General features: G+C 41.2%; 1 protein-coding gene across 3 annotated transcripts in view; it reads right to left on the bottom strand.

Annotated features, from left to right (window-relative positions):
* SPON1 (spondin 1) overlaps positions 1-18,825 on the bottom strand; it is a 230,062-nt gene that overhangs the window by 183,437 nt on the left and 27,800 nt on the right. Inside the window, exon 1 of one of the 3 annotated variants that reach the window (XM_013177714.3) lies at positions 2,072-2,422. The exons of the other annotated variants lie outside the window; for them this stretch is intronic. Coding sequence (XP_013033168.1) covers positions 2,072-2,294 — 223 coding nt within the window. The 5' untranslated portion in view covers positions 2,295-2,422. Of the gene's footprint in view, positions 1-2,071; positions 2,423-18,825 lie in introns of those variants that run through there. 3 annotated transcript variants of the gene reach the window in all.

Consider the following 18,825-nt stretch of genomic DNA (forward strand, 5'->3'; position numbering starts at 1 on the left):
TACTGGATTTGTATGTAGAGTGAGTTCCTGCGTTATCCACCTTGCATAAATACTAGTTTATTCCAGGAGCCCACTAGGAAATGTGCCAAGGATCCAGATTGAATTAAATGAGACAGGGGCCATGGAAACAGGCATATTTGGCTCTAACTCAACTGAGGTTGTGCAAATCCTCTGCAGTGTAGTCCATCTAGCAATTTACAGCTAAAACCCCCACAGACGTGCTATAATCCCACATTTTTAATTGTTAGTTAGATTTTCTAACCTTTGTATAAAACAGTAGCATAGTTCCAGTTGTTCCACAGAATTTCCTTCAAAAATGAGCTCTTAAAAACATTCCACAGTGCTGCTAGTTTTATCTATTGTCACGGATAATGTATGTTAGGGTAACATTTACTTATGTTCTTCCAACCCTCCACAAAGTGTCCTTAAAGGACCAGTCAGAATAAAGTATTCAGGTGGCACATAAGCTTAAATATCAAAACCATGTGTTTTGATCTACATTTTCAATTTTTATTATTAGCTGTAATTTTCTCATTTCTAAGATATTACAATATGCTAATGTGATTATTGATTGAGCTCCTAACATCAAGATCTAGTATGTCCACAAAATTAATTCTAATCCATTCAGGGCTTTCTTTGCCCCTACATTTCCATGTAATAGAAACTTCTTTGGCAGGTGCCTCTAAATATCCAGTAATACTTTCACAGAAGTAAATTCCCAAACTTCTGAAGAACGTTCACATATCTGTCACTGTCGAGGAACTTGACACTTACTTCTCTTTATCCTGCTTGGTAGACGTGCAACATGGAATCTTTCAGACTCCAGGTACTAATCCTAATGTCTGGAACGGTTAACTGACTGATGGGAAATGCACATTTCTTCACACCACATTTAAATGTCAGTTATTGAGAAAAAACTTTATCACAAATCCCACAAAGTTACAGCCTGGTACTCAAAACAGGTTAATCAATGCAGCAGATATTTTTTCCCATTCTTTAAGAGAACAGGATGTGTAGACTTTTTTTTCTTCCCATCTGTCCTAAGACTCCCATGTTCGTGCAATGGGAAAACCTTGTTCTTTACACTGACTCCAAGGAAGGTCAGGAGAAATACTTAGAAGAAACTCTTACAATTGGTTTTCCAAAGTGATGATTTCCCAAAGAACCCATTCATTTTGCCTATAAAAGAGATGGGGTAAAGTACATAAAATAAAAATTAAAAAAAAAGACCAATTTATTTTCAAAGTACTTTTAAAATACAAAGTTGACAGTGTATTCCATAAAGGTTTGTTTCCAAAGGGATTGTGTAGTGAGGCAGGAAAAGTGACCAAAAACTGCCTTTTTCTAATTAATAGATAAAGATGCTGAAGAGTGTTTTGGAAGTTAATTTCAAGGATTGTATGCGAAATGTTTGGCAGAGACTGAATGCCTCCATCTCTTATTTACAGTGGTCATTAGCACCATCTCCTCTGGCTCTTTCCTGTTTGAGCCATCTGTTCTTTTCCCCAGGAAAAAAAAAGGGGGGGGGGGGGGGGTAAACAGAAGTGCAAAATGTGGGAAGTTGGCAGCATGCTGCATCACTGTTTGCCCATATGCTAACTCATTATATTAACATTCATATCTCAGGGCAAGACCAACTAGCTCCGAGTTTCCTTTCCTTTCTGCTGGATGCTGAAGCTTCTACTCCCTGTGCTACGTTTAAAGGGGTAGGAAGCAATCCTACAGAAGAAGGTAAAAGAGGGAAGAGTGAGTGCGTTTTGTGTCACGTCAACTTGTAACGTTGAGCTGAGCCGGCAGAGAGAATTCATAAAAGAAAGGAAAATCCTCTTAATACTGAGTTCGTGTTTAAGAGTGAAGTGACACCGTGAAATCCAACTCGCTCTCACTTGTCATGAAAGCATCCCCGATAAAGTAATGCGTGGGAGCACGTTACCCTGCCTTAACCCACACAGTCACATACACGCTCCAGAAGGGATAGGGAGGTGACATGCAGAGAGAGCCCCGTTGTAGTTTCGGGGACACTTGTCCTGACCGCGCTGCTGCTGTCGGAAGGAAAGGACGGCCAACTTACCCCGGTAACTGTTCCCAGGCTTGTAAAATTCTGGATCGCCCTCCACCCTGAGGCTAAATTCATTGTACCCTTCCCTCCTGGTGCCTTGGGCTCGCAGGATCCGGCTGCAGTATCCCTCGGATTTCGCGGCTTTCTCCAGGGTTTCGTCCGAGAACCCCTTCGCCACCAAGGGGACCGTCAGCGCCAGCAGCCGCAGGGCCAGGGGCTGCAGCCGGGCTCCCATCCTGGGCGCTCCGCACAACTTCTGCCCCCGGGACGGCTCGGCACGGCTCGGGCAGCGCCAGCCGGCGGCGGCCCCCAGCAGGAGGCTGCGGGCGCGCAGGGACCGGGCTCGGCGGCTGCGGGGAGAGGGAGGGGAAGGCGGGGAGGGCAGAGCCGGAGGAGAGGGGAGGAGAAGGGAGGCGGGGAGGGAGGGGAGGAGGGAAGCCTAACGCTGCCCAGACCCCGGCGCGGGGCTGGCGGCGGGGTGGTGCCCGCCCGCGGGGCCGCTGCAGCCGCAGCCGGGCAGCGCGCACCGCGGGTAGCGGGGGGAGAGAGGGGCCCGGGGACGGTCCCGGCCGCAGCCCCCGGCCCTCGCCTTCCTCCGAGCCGGGGCACATCGCGAACGGCACCGCCTGAAGGGGCGCGGAAGGAGCAGGAGAGCCGCCGGCTCGGCGGGGAGCAGCCCCGGGGCGCCCGGGCACGGCTCGGCCCGGCACGGCTCGGCCCGGCCGCACCGCACGGCAGCCCCGGAGCAGCCCCCCCCGGAGCGTGGGAAAGCCCCCACACCCACCCAGGGCCAGACGGGAGCGCGACTCCCGCTTCACGCAGCGCAAGGACGCCGAGGGGCTTGCCTGGAGCCCCCAAAAGTTCACGGCAGCGGGGAGCAGGGTGAACCTAGGTCCCTAGGGTCCCCCCCCGGCGTGCGGTGAGGCCCGAGGGCTGCCCTTCTCTCGCTCCCTCCGCTGCACGGCCGGCGGAGGGGAAAGGCTGAAAGGCGGGTCCGAGCTGAGGACCTGAGCGGGCACTTGAGGCTGCCGGCTGTACGGGAGGGCACGGAGCCCTGCCCAGCCCCGACCGCTTTCCCTCAGACGAGGCTGAAGCGGATCAACGACCGTGAGCACGACCGGGCACAACTTCCAAGAGGCGTGGGAAAGAGGGAGCAGCCTGAAGCCCTCCCTGCCCCTACGAGGAGCAGACCGTAATTAGTTGGGTTCCAAACTCACCTTTGGACGTTGGTTGGCAACAGCTTAGTGCTGTTGTCCAAATACAGGCGTTTCTCCATCAAGGTCTGTGCGAGGTGCTGAATGTTTTACTTTAAGAGCTTGCTACTGCAAGCTCCTCTATAGGGTAAGCCTTTATGTTACATATTTATAAAGAATATAAACCAGCACAGCCTCAAAACACATGCTCAATGTTAAGAGCTGGATGAGATTTTAGTTTTCACTGCAAATACAGATTTATTGACAGCGTCCATCCACGTGCTTGTGAAGCAGTGGCAGCCAAAACTCCTGTAAGTGCACTGAATGACAGCAGCCAAGCCTTACCGGCAGGCACACGTGCTTAGGCTCCCACCAGGGCAGCCCTGGTACCACCTACATTGCTTCTGGCAGCCCCCTTGCAGAGCCGGGCCAACAGCTGAGATCTCCACGGCTGAGAGAAGGGTTCAACTATGGGAGGAAGGAGGATAAAGGGTCTTTCCAGCACAAGTTTCTTTTTCTGCTCCTCTCATCACTTTGAATGAGACAGAAACAGCAATCTTGGCTTTCCCATGTAATCTGCCGGGTTGTCTGCCCCCACTCAACCCTTTCCCTTCGCTGTCCCCTCATGCCCAACCCACCAGTACAAGGGCAACTTCACCCATCGCCTTCAGAGCAACAATATTGGCTGCTTTTGCTACTGACGCTTTCAGTTCGCTTGGTTACGCAGGCTATTTAGTTGCATGCTTCCCAAGACTCACGTCCATTTAGATAATTAACTGACTAAGTTCAGCAATGCCACAGGCTCCTGGGTATCGTTTGACGGCTATATTCAGCTCACTCGTCTTACGAGAACTAGGTCCGCTTTAGCCACGTTCCTCAGTCAACTTTATCAGTTAAGAAAACCAAACCAATATGCAACTGAAACTGACAAGACAACTAAAACCATACTGGCATAAGACAGCTGCTAATTTGCTTCATTCTCAATCCTTGGCTTCTCATTTCTTTTGCTGAGATTGATTGAAAAGCAATTACCTGACTGAAGCATTCACAGCAGGAACCGCACACATTCCTGCACAATCCACTTCTGTTTGGAGCCAGAGTTCTGGGCTCTAACTCGCAGCTCCTCCAAGGATTTCAAGTCACCTCCACAGCTTTTTTGTTTTTACATAGTATCAAACTAATGGTTAACTAATTCATCAGCACCTATTAACTCTTCATCTTACAACACATCCTGTATCTGTTACTTTTTTTCCTCCCTGAATTGGTCTGACCTGTCTCTTCTGACTTTTTTTTTTTTTTTGGTTTAAAAGCTAAAGCATTGGAAAGTTTCCTGGAAAGGTACAATACAGTGTCTTGTTAAGAGGAAATGCTTCAACTTAGCAACTGATACAGATAAATTAACTTGCACTGCCTACAGCCATGAAATGAGTAATTTGTTGTCGAGACGTTTTTAGAATATGGGCGATGTCATTAAGCACGGGCATCCTCAGGGTTTTCTATTTGTTCTACTAATTAGTGTGTGTTTGCCTAAAGCATCCAGCATGATGTACCAGTCAAAGACACATGCAAACTGATGAATCCGACCATCCATGGCAAATTTAACAGAGAAAGCTTCGTATCTTAGAGACTGCAGTGCTGCTTTTCTTTGTGTACTTTCTGGGATGAATAAAGTTGCTGTTCATGACTGTTAGGCATAACAATCATTACTGGGGTAATATCGCATTTGATGGAGCCGTTATGGTTGGAGAAAGCTCCTTCCCTCCGCCCCCCGCCCCAACAGCAGGCTTTCCTAACAAACAAAAACACAAGAGCTGCCATCTTTCTTACCTTTTGCTGCTTCTGATAAGAAGCTCATTTTAAAATGAGATTTTAGAGGACTGCACTAACTACTGCAGAACATCCCTGCATTGACTGGAAGATATCGTAGGTGGTGTTTTAAATTTTCTTTATTCCCCACCTTCTGCTTCTATGCTTTCAAATAGCTATGCAAAGTCTCAGGAAGTATGCGCAAGGCGAGATGTGCAATGTAATAGCTGTCTATGCAACACTTGACTTTAAAGCCCCTAGTACCCGAAGTAAAAGAGCCTCAGGTCAATGTCTATACTGATTGCAAAACTACTGTACCCCTCACAGGAGTCTGTTCAGAGAGCCTCCAAAACTAACCAATTAAAACCATCAGGGTGACAGGTACCTTAAGTCTCTTGGTCATCGGCTGCTTGATAGCCTTACTGGGCAGTAGGATTCACCCGTATATAGTGATAACAACAAAGGAATAAATCTTTCAAAAGTTGACTGACAAGAGTGATGCCTCCTCTTTTACACAAGCGCTGGTAATTATAGTATTCAATTAGGGTATTAGAGACACAGGTTTCAATTCTGTGCTTGGCTTGCAACTGTTCAAAGCCTCGTGTCTAACCTGTCAGGAAGCTTCTCACCATGAAGTTATAAGCCTTCTGAGCAAGTCCCTCATGGAAATGTCAGATTTCTAAATTTGAACCAAAGATCAAATGAATGGCCAGAGAGAAGGGAAAGCGAGTGTGCCCTATCAATTACATGCATTTCCTGGAGACTGACATCTGGGGTGCCATTTCTTCCTCAGAAGACGTTAATTACATTGGGATCAATAGCTGTTTAGGTGCTCAGCTAATGCTGGAAGTTTTCAGTAAGTGCATTCTGAACGCTGCCACCAAATTAGGACACATAGGTTGATGACAGCCCCCAAAAGACCCTTTCCTCCGAGACAGATGTTGGTTGCTCATTACTATCAGGACAGAGGATGCTGCTGCTCTGGCAAAAGAAGAGTGCATCAGATGACTAGCAAGTAACACTGCAAAACAATGTGCAGTAAAATCTTCGGTGACTAGGAGCGTAAGCAGGGAATTTGAGGATTGCAATCTCAAATACCCCTATCCCATTTTCAGATCTTTGTCTTAATATAGATCAATTAGCCTCATTTGCATTTCCATCTCTTCCCCCTCCAGCAGCCACATTCATTTTTTCTTGAACAAAATGGAATCTTCCTCTATTAGTTTAGATGGAAGAATATTCCTGTTGCTACTAAAATTCCCCTCTGTTTACAGCAAGAATAGGGCTTTTCTAATACCGACTGGTCCGTGCTGTCTTAGAAGCCTGTTTAGAAAGAGATCTGGAGAAATCCGTTATCCTATTAGACAAAGAAAATGGCTTGGGAGACACTTAAGATGATTTCTTACAGCTCTGTGGCACTGTTCTCAACTTCCTTTCTCCTAGGAATCCACGAAGTGAAGAGTAATGACAGCAAATGTTTGCAGAGGTCTGTTCACCATTTATACTACTGTCAGTCAATACAATGCCTCTCCAATATTAAACTTCCCAGTAGCTCAATTACATTTGCCTGTTTAGCCGTGCATGTCAGCAGCATATTTTTACACTGACAATACAATTTCTAATACATTTCATAGAAATATTTGGGTCCTGACATGATGAGAATAGCATCATATATATTGTTAGAGAAACACTGCAATGCTGAGAGAAATGGAGAGAGAGAGAAAAGCACAGTTAAGGCTTCCTTTGGACTTAACTGCAGCAAAAACTGGGGGACAACACGTGTGTTTGAAATTGCACTGGGACTGCAAAAGAGCTAGAAAAGTCTTGCTAGCACCTTGGTAACACAGGCAGAACAGGATTTAAAACAAAGCTGCTTTTGAATGGACCTTTCGAGATTAAATGTTGACAGAAACTCATCCTCCACACTGGCTATTTTGGGGAGGTTTGCTACAGCAAGACCCAGGCTTCTTGGAATATTTAAACTCAGGATTCCTTCCAATACCAGACAGTAAATATGTTCTTAAAAATCTCTTCCTTTTTCCCACACAATGAGTCTCAAGAGCTATCTTGGGAATCCCAGAGAACTCCCAAGAGTAAGCTAAACAGAAACAGGTTCTGCAAACCCAACACGCAGCTTCATTTACCCCTAAGGAAGTTTATTGCTGCAAACCTGGAGCACCAACAATTTTCAGACCGCGTCTCTTCCAGCTACACCTGACCGCCACCCCCTCAGCTATTGCTGCTTGGGAGCTCCGTGCTCAGCACCACCCCGCTGCCACAAGGAGCAGGGAACATGTCCCGTGGTCCTCGCCACCGCCTCCGCCCACCGCTGCGGCCCCACCACCACAGTGTCCAGGGGCACTTTGGCATGACCCTGCTTAAAAAAAGAAAAGAGACTAAGTTTATCTATGCTCTTTCCAAACTAAGCCACAAAACAAGAAATACGCAAAAGTCTGTGTTAATTTGGAACCTGAATCCCAACCCAAAATTCAGTGTCTTGGTTTATTCAGCCACGTCTCATGGCTTTTACATGTTTGCTGTTCTCAGCCTTGACTTCAGTGCCTTTAACTTGACCAAACTGGCTAAAGAACAACAATAAAACTGAACTAAGCTTTTCAGCAGCTTCACTATTTAGAGTTAGCTATGCAGTGGTTTCTTATCACCATATTTTAGTTCTTCAGTTGCTCAACACCTATAGATTGGCTATTGCTCTGACACGTTCACCCTGCATTTTTATTCCTCTGAGGCACATGATAAAGCTCCTGTTTCTGCAGGAGCAGAACTTAAACTTAAAAGTTTACAACTTAAAGTTGTAAGGAACTTTCAGTGTTGCTAGCAAAAAAAATTCAGGGCAAATATTAATGCAATTCAATGTTGCATAGATAGAAACTCCTTTTCTGACCAATTCCCAGGCTGCACATGTTTTCAGGAAGAATATAAAAGACAACTTATGCAGTAAAAGTAAATGATTGGTTTATATCTGGACAAATCATGTATAAAAACGATCACCAAGCTCTATGCCTGCCTAACATTTATTCAACCAATCCTCCAGCATTTTTATAGTGATATAGTGATTAAAGCTTCAATCAACTTTCAATTCAACAAAAGACCAAAACCAAGAATTACATCTTTGTCAAAAACACGCACACACACAAAAGAGATAGAGAGAGGAAAAACTTATTTGTGATTTCTGGTACTGATCATGAATAAAGACAGAAGACAACAGAATAAAAAATAAATAAGGTGATGCCACCAGTTAACTCACTGACACATTTGCAGGCTGACACTACAATTCAAGCACGCCAGTATGTTTGCAAAATAGCATCATCTCCCAAAGCAAGCTTTTTACAACAACTTCCTGCTACTTGCTATGAGTTTGTTTTGTCTATGTTCTCCTGTTGGACTCAGTTCTTCCTTTTAAAGAAAATATTTACTGTAACTTGTTGGACTGATGTGTGTTTTTTTCATCCGTTATTAGATGGCAGGTTTACTTGAACCTCTGATCGTCAACTGCAGCACCACTGCAGCTTACAGACTAGTGGCACATCCGTTACAAAACCTTTTTTCCCTGGAAATCCAAATCAGCAACTTCAATTTGCACTGGGTTGAATACTGAATATTTGGAAGTAGAATGAATTCTCAGGGTGGTGGTGTTCATAAGGTGCCAGAAACAAAGACAGAGGAGAGCCTGTGGCCACGCTGCGAGGGTGGGACTGAGAGCAGAGACTTGCAATTCAGGATTCATTTTGCCACTCAACAGCTGGGCTGAACCTGGGCTCACTGCATCTCGGGAGCTCAGTTCCCTATCAGGGCAGCAGATTAATATCTCTACAAAGCACCAAGATCCACAGACAGGAAGCACAACTTAACAATGGCTAGTTCTGTGTATTATTACTGCATTAAATGGTTAAAGCTCTACAAGTATTAGAACATGGTTTCAAAACGGGTTTTGGTCACCCACAGATTTTCAGAAAGTTTTCTTTCCCTGTATTTGTGCAACTCATGATTATGTCAAGTATTGCCAGATATTCCTGTGGGTCACTAGGACTTCAGATGAAGAGCAGATAGTCACTATCCACATGATCTCTACACAGGGATATTGCACTTGGAGGTATCAGGAAGAAACAGCAGTTTTTCAACACTGTTTCTTAAACCTCTGACTCATAGTTCAAGTATTAAAGGAGCCTAGGGAAATCTTTCAAAGGTTTACTGAGCCATTTCTTTTTTTTTTTTTTTTTTGTATCAAAGGACATTTTGCAGCAATTTAGATAGGAATCTAAACTGACACCCAGTGAGTAAAGAATATGTATATGAAAATTTTTCAAATATGTATATTCATACATATAAAAAAACATGTTAAACATTAACATTTCTTAATTGGTAAATACATAGAAGACCAACTAGGTAAAGGTACTATGCTATCAATGTGTTTCATTGCACGCTCTGTGGACGCCATCTTATTTTAATTGTCAGCATACGAGGTTAAAATTGCAAGCTGGTAGTGCCAAACAAGGTTTGTGGGAGGAGGAAATACCTTTTGCCAGACCAGCTGGTATACTTGAAAAAACTGGACATGCTTGCAAGCATACCAGCCCTTCTGCAGGTCTGGAAAAAAAAAAATAAAATCATATTTCAAAGCTAAATACATGTTCACAACAATTTCTCAAAGTTTAGTTAGCTACCCATTCACTAGGCAGTCTCTGTGAAGAAGGGAAATTGGTAAGTGTGAAGGAAAGAGAACGTGAAAAGGAGGAGGCAGAAAGAAGGAGGGTGATAAGTAGGTAGGAAAAAAAACATCATTTTATAGCCTACAGTATAAACAGAAGTTAGTGTGGGAAAGAAATACCAAAGTGCGCCATAAACCAATGTCTCTACTGAGCTACTGGTTTTTACTGCCCCATAGAGTGCTACGTCTGAGTTTGCAGGCTCAGCTTTGGAAAATATTTTGCAAGTTTACCTTGATGATAAAAACAGAGATATCAAAAGACAGAGATTGTTTCCTGGGGAATGTTGAAAAATAGCAGCTGGGTATTTTGTCCTTTACAGATCTCCCCCAAGAGGATCCCCAGGTGCATTGGGAGAGTAGATCACTTTCTTTGAGAAGCAAACCGTTAGTAACTACAAGTGCAATGATGGCAAGCAATTGACCAACAAATTAGTATTTCAGAATCAGTGGCACGGGTCACATCTTTTAGCTGAGCTGTCAATGAAGTCTACCAGTCTCCAGGCGTCAGCTCTGTAAGCCGACAGATCCATTTGCAATACTTCTGTGTGAATCACAAGAATTATTAAGAGAAATTTCCAACACTAAGATATGTAAACAAATCTAACCCCACCCTCAAAAAGCCTAGTATCAAACACATTTATGAAATCCGTGTCTCCTCCCTTCCTCCTTCTCTCAATCACGCCAGCAGTCTGGTAGGGATTTATTGGACTACTAGATTTCCTGCCTTCTCTTGTCCAAAGCAAAATACCCCATAACATCATATTTAGTACCTATCCCCTTTTAAATTATGATTATTGCTATTTTTGTGCACTACTAGACACGAAAGTCAAGGCTAGGTCATAAGTGTCCAAAGATACTGGTTTTATATTGATACCTTTTTTAACAAAACTTTTCTGCTGTTAGTAATATATATATATATATATTTTAAACCTATGTTATTTAGTATTGCTATAAACTACTTACAGTATTGACTGTAAGTTAACAAAGGCCTTCAGATTATGTATAGCTTTCCAATGGACACAGGGAAAAGTAACCAAGTTCTTGAGACAACTACAAAAAAAGGGAGGCAGTGCTGGCGTTGGTATTTTTTTTTAGCTGATTAGATCATCTTTTTTAATATATATATATCCCAGTCCAAGTTGTAACAAAGTATAGAAAAAGTGAATACATAAAGTTACTGGAGTTTAGATAATTATGGTAGTTATTTGCATCCATTAATTCTTTCTTAGACATCTGATGAAGTACCATATTAGCCACTGCTGCAGTAAGACAACAGTGTAAAGACATAAATTTGACCACTGCTGCAGTAAGACAACAGTGTAAAGAAATAAATTTGATTACATACATAGATATCAATCATAAGAGAAAATTTGGACACTGTAGATAGCACTCTGTTTGGAGATTTGTTTCTTTGGTGACAGACGCTGAGTAATTCATTGTTTTTTTCAACTTATATTGTAAGTACCACCTTAACAAATAGAGCTAACCTGCTTTTCATCCTCCTAACCTGGATAGATTTCTTTCAGCGTGGAGAAAGAACTCTAGAGAGGACAGTTCTAAGCACTGCAAGTTGGAATGGCAGAATGCACAATGAAGGCAATAGCGATAGCAAACAACTGGTAGTATAGGAAGGAGTTTCATGGAATTGCTTGGGTTATAAGGGACCTTAAAGATCACCTAGTTCCAACCCCCTGCCATGGGCAGGGATGCAATCTACTAGATCAGGTTGCAATCTTCAGAAATCCAAAGACATAAACAGCACAGGAAAAGCAGACTTGATGATTGCAAAGCATAAGTTGGAAAAAGCAAGGGAACACAAAGGTATCTATGGGCAGTAGCACACCTTCAGAAAAGTTCCAGCTCCCACAAGAAAACTCAAAATGGAACTGGTTAAGCTTTCACATTGACTATGCACTCAAGAACTTCAGGAACACTTGAGGAAATCAGTCTTCATTTACCTGACAGAAAATAATGCCACAGACTGAATAATGCAAAGCCATAAACTTGATGAGCTGTGCCACGAGAAGGACATATAACTGGTGAGAACTACTTGATCGTTAAGTTCAGTCCCCTGCAATTTTAGGCAGCGAGACTATAGATGTTTTTAGTACAGAACAGCTAAAAAAAAACAAAACTATAACATCTCACAAACATCAGAAGCCAAAAACATTCTCCAATATTTTGAAAGAAGCTTTAAAACTAGACTACCATGCAGTTGCTGTTTATCTGATCTTGAGCGTATTTCTTCCTGATCCATTTTTTTTCCATTTAATTCATAACAGACACAAAATAAATTTGAGAAGCTCCAGTTCATCCTGAGATGAACGTTTCATTTGAAATACAATAGTTCAGCTGGAAGGGCCCTACAAAGATCACCATGTCCAACTGCATGACCACTTCAGGGCAAACCACAAGTTCAAGCATATTATTGAGGTTGTTATCCAAGTGCCTCCTGAACACTGTGTGTTAATATTTGTGTTAATATTTGATTTCCATTGTGCCCATCTGATCCTCCCTCAGCTGTACCACAACTGTGGTAGTTATTCCCCCATCTTTTACAGTAAACTTTCCCATCTGCTGCATGCTCCATTCACCCTTTCAACATTACCTACTTGTTATCATTTCTCTCATTCACTTTGATAACACATCTATTAATAAAAGTTTTACTTTACACCCCTACTGTGTTTTCAAACCCTCCTGTTCTCATCTCTAAAATTGTCATTTTAGATGCTATTATAAAATTTACTAAGTAATTAACGGGTATTCTTGAAGAATGTGCTGTTCACTAAGAGGATCTCCAGCTGATAAACTCTTATACTGGGACAGAAAGCAATGGCATACATAAACCACAACACAGGGAAAGATTGTAAAACTGAGCAATGTTTGTGTCAAGATTATCTTATGTTTCCATAACACAAGAAAAGGAAGCACAGAAGATCTCACACAGAATTTGTGAAGTACCACGCCTCACAGTAACATCATAAAATAAATGTATGACCTCATTGTAATAGCTGCAGCTAGCGCACTCAGAACAGGTTCAGTCCCTTCAGCAAAGTCTTCAAGAAATGTGAACTACGATGGCCAAAAAGAAAGTTAAGGAAAAAAAAATACAGTCATTAAAAAAAAAATTGCCTGATTTTTAAACATTACTGGCCAAAATCAGTAAGTTTGTATCAAAGGGTTCAATAACTTCAGAGAGTAGATAAAATGTGCTAAAAAGAAAGTTCTTACAAGAAGTTCATTTACAGCTTCCAAAGGCCTCTGAGTTATAAAAGTTAGATTTATACTCAGAGTACTGTATGTTATTGTGAAAGCTGGATGTGTAAGTAGCATGTGGAGATGAAACAGATTGCCTCAAGTGCTATACAAGAGCATCATAAAGTGGCCAAATAACCCAAACTGCAACAGCATGAAGGTTGACTGAGAGGAGCAAATTTAAGCCCGAGCGACAGACCAATTCACTGGGATAGCTGGCAAAATTACTGCCCCCTTTATCGAGCCCTCACTGGAAGGCAGCTCCTGACCTGCCTCAACATAAAGCCCAGCAACTTCGTTTTGCTTCAGAACAACATTTGAGAAACCATGATGCTGGAGGAGATGCTCCCTTTGCCACTCAGCCAGTCACACAGTGTGAGTGGAGGGGAGGAACGAGGGGAGCGACCTCCCTAGGCACCCCAAAATCATTTATGCCAGCACTTTCAGAAAGCTGCAGGAACCCACAGAAGAAAATGACTAACGTTTTCTCTGACACAATGACAACAATGGCAAACTACTCAAGAGCTGTCCTTGCTCTGTCATCCAAGACAGATAGAAAAACAAGGAAAAGCAGAAAAATAGATGGCTGCTGCAAGGGTGCTCCCATCCAGGGCAAGTACTTCATAGCTTTGCTGTTCCCTCTTTACACTGAAAGCATTAAAATCAATTGCCTTCCAAAAGGGCATCTAGTAGCTGAAGGGAAATTTCTTCACTTTCCCTCACCAGTCTGCTCACTGTCCTGAAGCCTAGGAAATCACTCACAGAACTTGAAAGTTAAGAAGAAAGCTCTAAATCCTGGGGCCCAACACGCCTAGCTGAGAGCAGGGATGCCTTGGCTTCTTTTCTCCATTCCTATGAATATTTATTTTGCTTCCTCTTACCTTTTTTCAAAGTTATCTTTTGAGGCATCTAACTCTCCCGATACTCTATCTTCCAATAGCAACCCTGGGTGTTTAACATGATACACTGAATTTCTACCCTGCATTGGCTCTTTTGTACATTAACACAGCTATCCTAAAGAACACATGTTAAAAATGAACAGTAAACATCTGCAACTGAATGTGCTCATATGAGGTAATTAAGACTAATACAGCAGGAATCACCTTCTCTAAATCCAAGGGCAAATGTTCCCTCCCTGAATACACACTATTTCAAAGTAACGCAATTCCCCTAGGGGCTGGCGCTCCTTTGGCTGTTCTGTGAGCAAAGGGGCATATGACCATGTCCGGCCATTCTTAGGCAAGCCAGTTGAAAACCAGTTTCCATCCTGCAGGAAGCCACTTGATATTCTACTTGTTCCAGCTAGGATCTAGATTAGGATGCGGGCATACACTAGTCCTCTGAAAATAATCTGATCTAGGAACAATCCAGTATTTTGCTCCATTTGCTGCTCATTTTTCAAAACAGTGTTTCAATTTACTTTTAATTTCTTTTATATAATGTCAATGGATACACCTCATAAACACTGTATCCTCCCTTATGAACAAATGGACATGGCCTTTATTAAGTCAAGATTTTCTTACTGTAAAACAATTCCAGAGGAAGATTAAGGTGAGGGGTTGTCTATAAGAAACAAGAAATCCACTTGTATATGCAAGGACATGAGATAATTAAATTGTGAAACTGAGCTTATCAGAACAAGGTCAGCAGTTCAAAATATTTTGACTTAGATTTTTTTTAAGAAATAGAAAACTGTTCATGAAAAATTTGTACTGTATGGAAATCACATTGTACATGAAAATAAGATACAAACATTGACCATCTCTTATCATTCTATCAAAGTAGATACTGCTTATATAAACATGATATATTGTAATTGCATTATCTATGATTTTATTTATAAGTTACAGAAAACGACATAAACGTAGGTGAGCACTTTTGAAAAGCACCACCAGTGGAAAATGCTAATCATTAATTTATGCCTTATTCATTCAGTAGTGATCTGCAGAGTAGCAAACCATTCTTTTCAGAGAAAAAGTGTATGATGTTATTAGTACAACATAATATTTTTTAAAATTTCAGTACGGAACAGGGTTCTGTTCAGAAACAGATCCACTTGAATATTTTCAGAATAACTGATGTAACACTAAAGATAACAGAGGTTCTGATAAACTTATTTATTTTAGAATTTTAGGCAGAATAAAGTTAATGGAAGGGGGACTTAAAGCAGTTACTTTAGGCTGCACTTCAAAGTTTTTAGAATTGTTATGGATCTGATCCACACTTATGAGTCAAGCAAGCTAATACTAAAATGGACTTCATAAAATAACACATACTCAAATTATTTGAACAAAGGCTTGAAAGTCCCGATCTAATTAAAAAAAATGTAGATAATTAGAAAATGCACGAAAAATGTAGTTTTCACACTGCAATCTAATTTGTTGTTTTTTAATAGTACATAGACATACATAAAAACATCTCTATTCCTGTTTTGATGTCCAATGAGATTTGTTTGATATCCTAAGAACTCACTATTATCTTCTAATTCTTAACTACGCTATTAATGACTTGAAACTTTAATCTAGAAGCTGTGAAGTTTTAGCATGTTGTAATAAGGAAGTCTTTATGTTCTTTCCTTTATGTCCTTTCACTTAGCAATATACAGCATGTCACTACTCACCTCCATGATGGACCCCATTTATGAAAAATGAATCACAGTACAACTGTTGACAAATGTGTTATTTATAACAGGAATTTAATCACTGGAACAATCCTGTGAAACTTTATAGCAAAGAATGCACTGGGTAGGCCATAAAACTTTCAGCAGATTTTTTAAAATCATTAAGGTATGTAATGGCAAAGATACCACTGCTGGTTTGTCACTAATGAAATCCCAACCAGCTTAGTGCTACGTTATTGCTTTCTACTACTCAATAAAGGAAAAAAATCACACTCACTGACTCAAGAATCTCAGTTCCAGACAGACAAGAAAGAGGTTTTCAAAATTATGCAGCACTTGGAAGAGAAAATCTTTTTTAGCTTATCCTCGGAAATGGTTTGAAATCTGAAAGCATTTGAAAGATTTTTGTAAATTTGTACACAAAAGTAATGACACCAAATGTGATTTCAAACAGCAACTATGGAAACAGCACATTTTGAAAAAATGACAATAACCCAATTTCATCAAAATTGATGAGAAAATAACTTTATGACATAAGATATCTTCTTTACTGTGAAGATTTTTTTTTTTAGTACTCTGACATTTCATCAAAGGACAAGTGTCACCATAAATGTAGTCTAGCCATAACCAATCCCCAGCAGAGCACAAAGATGCAGAGTTTAAAAAAATAATCTCTGAAGCAAAACCTAACCTACCTCCCATAAAAGGCTCTCTGTTGGGAGAGAGTTTGGGGATTCAAAACACACTCTGGCTTTGCTTTCCAGAAAATCAGTTCTACCTTTCTCAAATTTGAGATGAGGCATCAGAGCCAGACCTACCGTGCAAATTCAATAGCTTCATTTGAGTTTTGCTAAACACTCTAGGAAGTATAAAGAGACTCATGAAAGGACTTGTGATTTATTCGATTAGGTCTGTCTTACCCTAATTGGAAGTACAATAATACTCCTAATATTTTAGGTATTCTCCCACTGTAACAGGAAAGCTGGCTTTTAAAAGACAGTCTATTATTGAAGCAGAAATATATTGTGCACTGGGTAATTCTGAATCATATTTGATGAGGGGTGACAGTTTTGAAACATAATTGTGGATCATAGAGAAAAAATCCTCTTGCAAAGAAATGGTTCATGAGGCATTTTGTAAAGCCAGTTACTTCTTGCATCACAGGGGACAGACAGAGACAACTGGTCAGTTAGAAACGCTTTTCTGTAGGAAAATTAACCATAAAATTATAGCCTGGACTGGAAACTCTTAATAGTATTCCTTTGCTGTGCTGATTGCAAGAATTTATGACCAGATGCAAGTCCTTGCAATGTAGTTAATGTATGCAAGGTACAAAGGCACATACAAAACATCTAGAAAGTAGAATGCTGAATTACTGCTATTGAACCATAGTGAGAAAAATATAAATATAACTAGATTTCCACAGAATAAAAAAAAAAAAACAAACCACACAACAGAAATTAACTTCCCAAATTCTAGAGAAGTAGTTGATTGAAAAAAACTAACTGTGAACTCATGCTAAGTAGCCAGCATCTGTGCACCTGGAGCTTGTTGCTGTAAGTAGTATGAATTGGCATTCAAAAATACCTTTTAAGACTCCTGTAACAAAGAATTACAGCTATCCAAAGCTTAATTATAGATGCTACTTAAGGAGGGAGAACCTGAAAAATAGGAAAGTAAATTCTTTTAAGTAATGTCCAAGGTGACATACTCATGAAAGATATCAGGATAAGAATGGAGTGCCTAAAGCTGCAAATACAGCAGTAGGATCTCCTGAAAGAATTAAGAACCTAGCTGCTTTATTTTTCTTCTCTTGGTGGTGTTTTTTTTTTGTTGTTGTTGTTTTTAAATCTCACTTTGCAGTGTTTGGTTTCACCTGAGACAGATGCTAAATTCTGCACACTTACACTCACGAAGCCTTAACACTGTTATGAAAACAACAAAATTTTACATTCCCTTGGTAAAAAAATTGGTGGTGCAGTAAGCGCACAGCAAGTGCAGGCCATAAGAGGAGCTGCTCACTAGTGTCTAAACGTTCATTCAATTACCAAGAAATTGGTAAAATTAGCATTTAGTAGTAGTTTGTTTTTTTATTTTTTTTGTCATTTCCAATCTTTCCCAAAGACAGAAATGTTTCACACGCTATTTACCAACACATAATAGGCTAATTAACGAAGGGTGGTGCTCCTGCAGTTGCAAATTAATCATTCAAAATTCAAAACTAGGAATCCTTGTAAAATTCGGGCAAATAAATTTCCTAAGCCCTTACTTGCTATGTGATTCTCTGTTAAAGTTGGGTGGGTGATTTCTGAACAAAGCTGGTAATACGGAGGTCAAGATATTTATAACCGATCTACGAAGGCTTTGCCAAAGCCAAATAAAGCAAAAGTGTAGATTGAACAAAGAAACCAACAGCAAGATGATTAAAACCAAAGAAATAGTGACTCCTGGAACTAAGCATTCAGGGCTATTTGCAGTATGTGCATGCTTCTGACAACCTCTTTGGTCAATTAGATATGAAATGAAGGAAAACACTATTATAACTGAAAAATAGCTTGCTTGGAGAAAGCATGAGTGCTTGTGCCAATGTTACTTTGTGATAACGCTTTGTGAGCGTGGTGTCAAACCTGCTACACACCTCATAGATCATAAACATAAAATCACCTGAAAAGCAGGGAGAAAGGGCACCTTTAGGACTGCCAGCTGTCTGGCTGGGACATGGGGGTGGGAAGCTGAGCAACCAGACATGGTTCCTAAGGTTATGGCCAAACTGTCTTCACGGGAATCTAGGGCATCTCATTCCACTCTTGTAACTTAGAGACTGACCGCAAGGCTTTTCTGTAAACGTTTTGTTTGTTTGACCATGAAGCCTATCTGGCAACACAAGCCAGGTAAAACACCCCCGTTGGCACTTAACTTATCCCCACAAAAACAGTGAATGCCTATAAAGCAAAATGAATGTGGGGTTATTTTAAGGAACTGTATTTAGAATCAGAGTTATCTAGGTTGGAAAAGACCTTCAGGATCATCAAGTCCAAGTATCAACCTGACCTACCAAGTCCCATCATTGAACCGTGTCCCTCAGTGCCACAAGGGGCACCAGGAATCTAAGTTCGTGAAGAACTGGAAGCTGAGGAATGAACTGAGAAAGCATTTACAGAGCAGA

Source organism: Anser cygnoides, chromosome 5 (genome assembly GCF_040182565.1).
Source record: "Anser cygnoides isolate HZ-2024a breed goose chromosome 5, Taihu_goose_T2T_genome, whole genome shotgun sequence".
NCBI classification, from domain to species: Eukaryota; Metazoa; Chordata; class Aves; order Anseriformes; family Anatidae; genus Anser; species Anser cygnoides.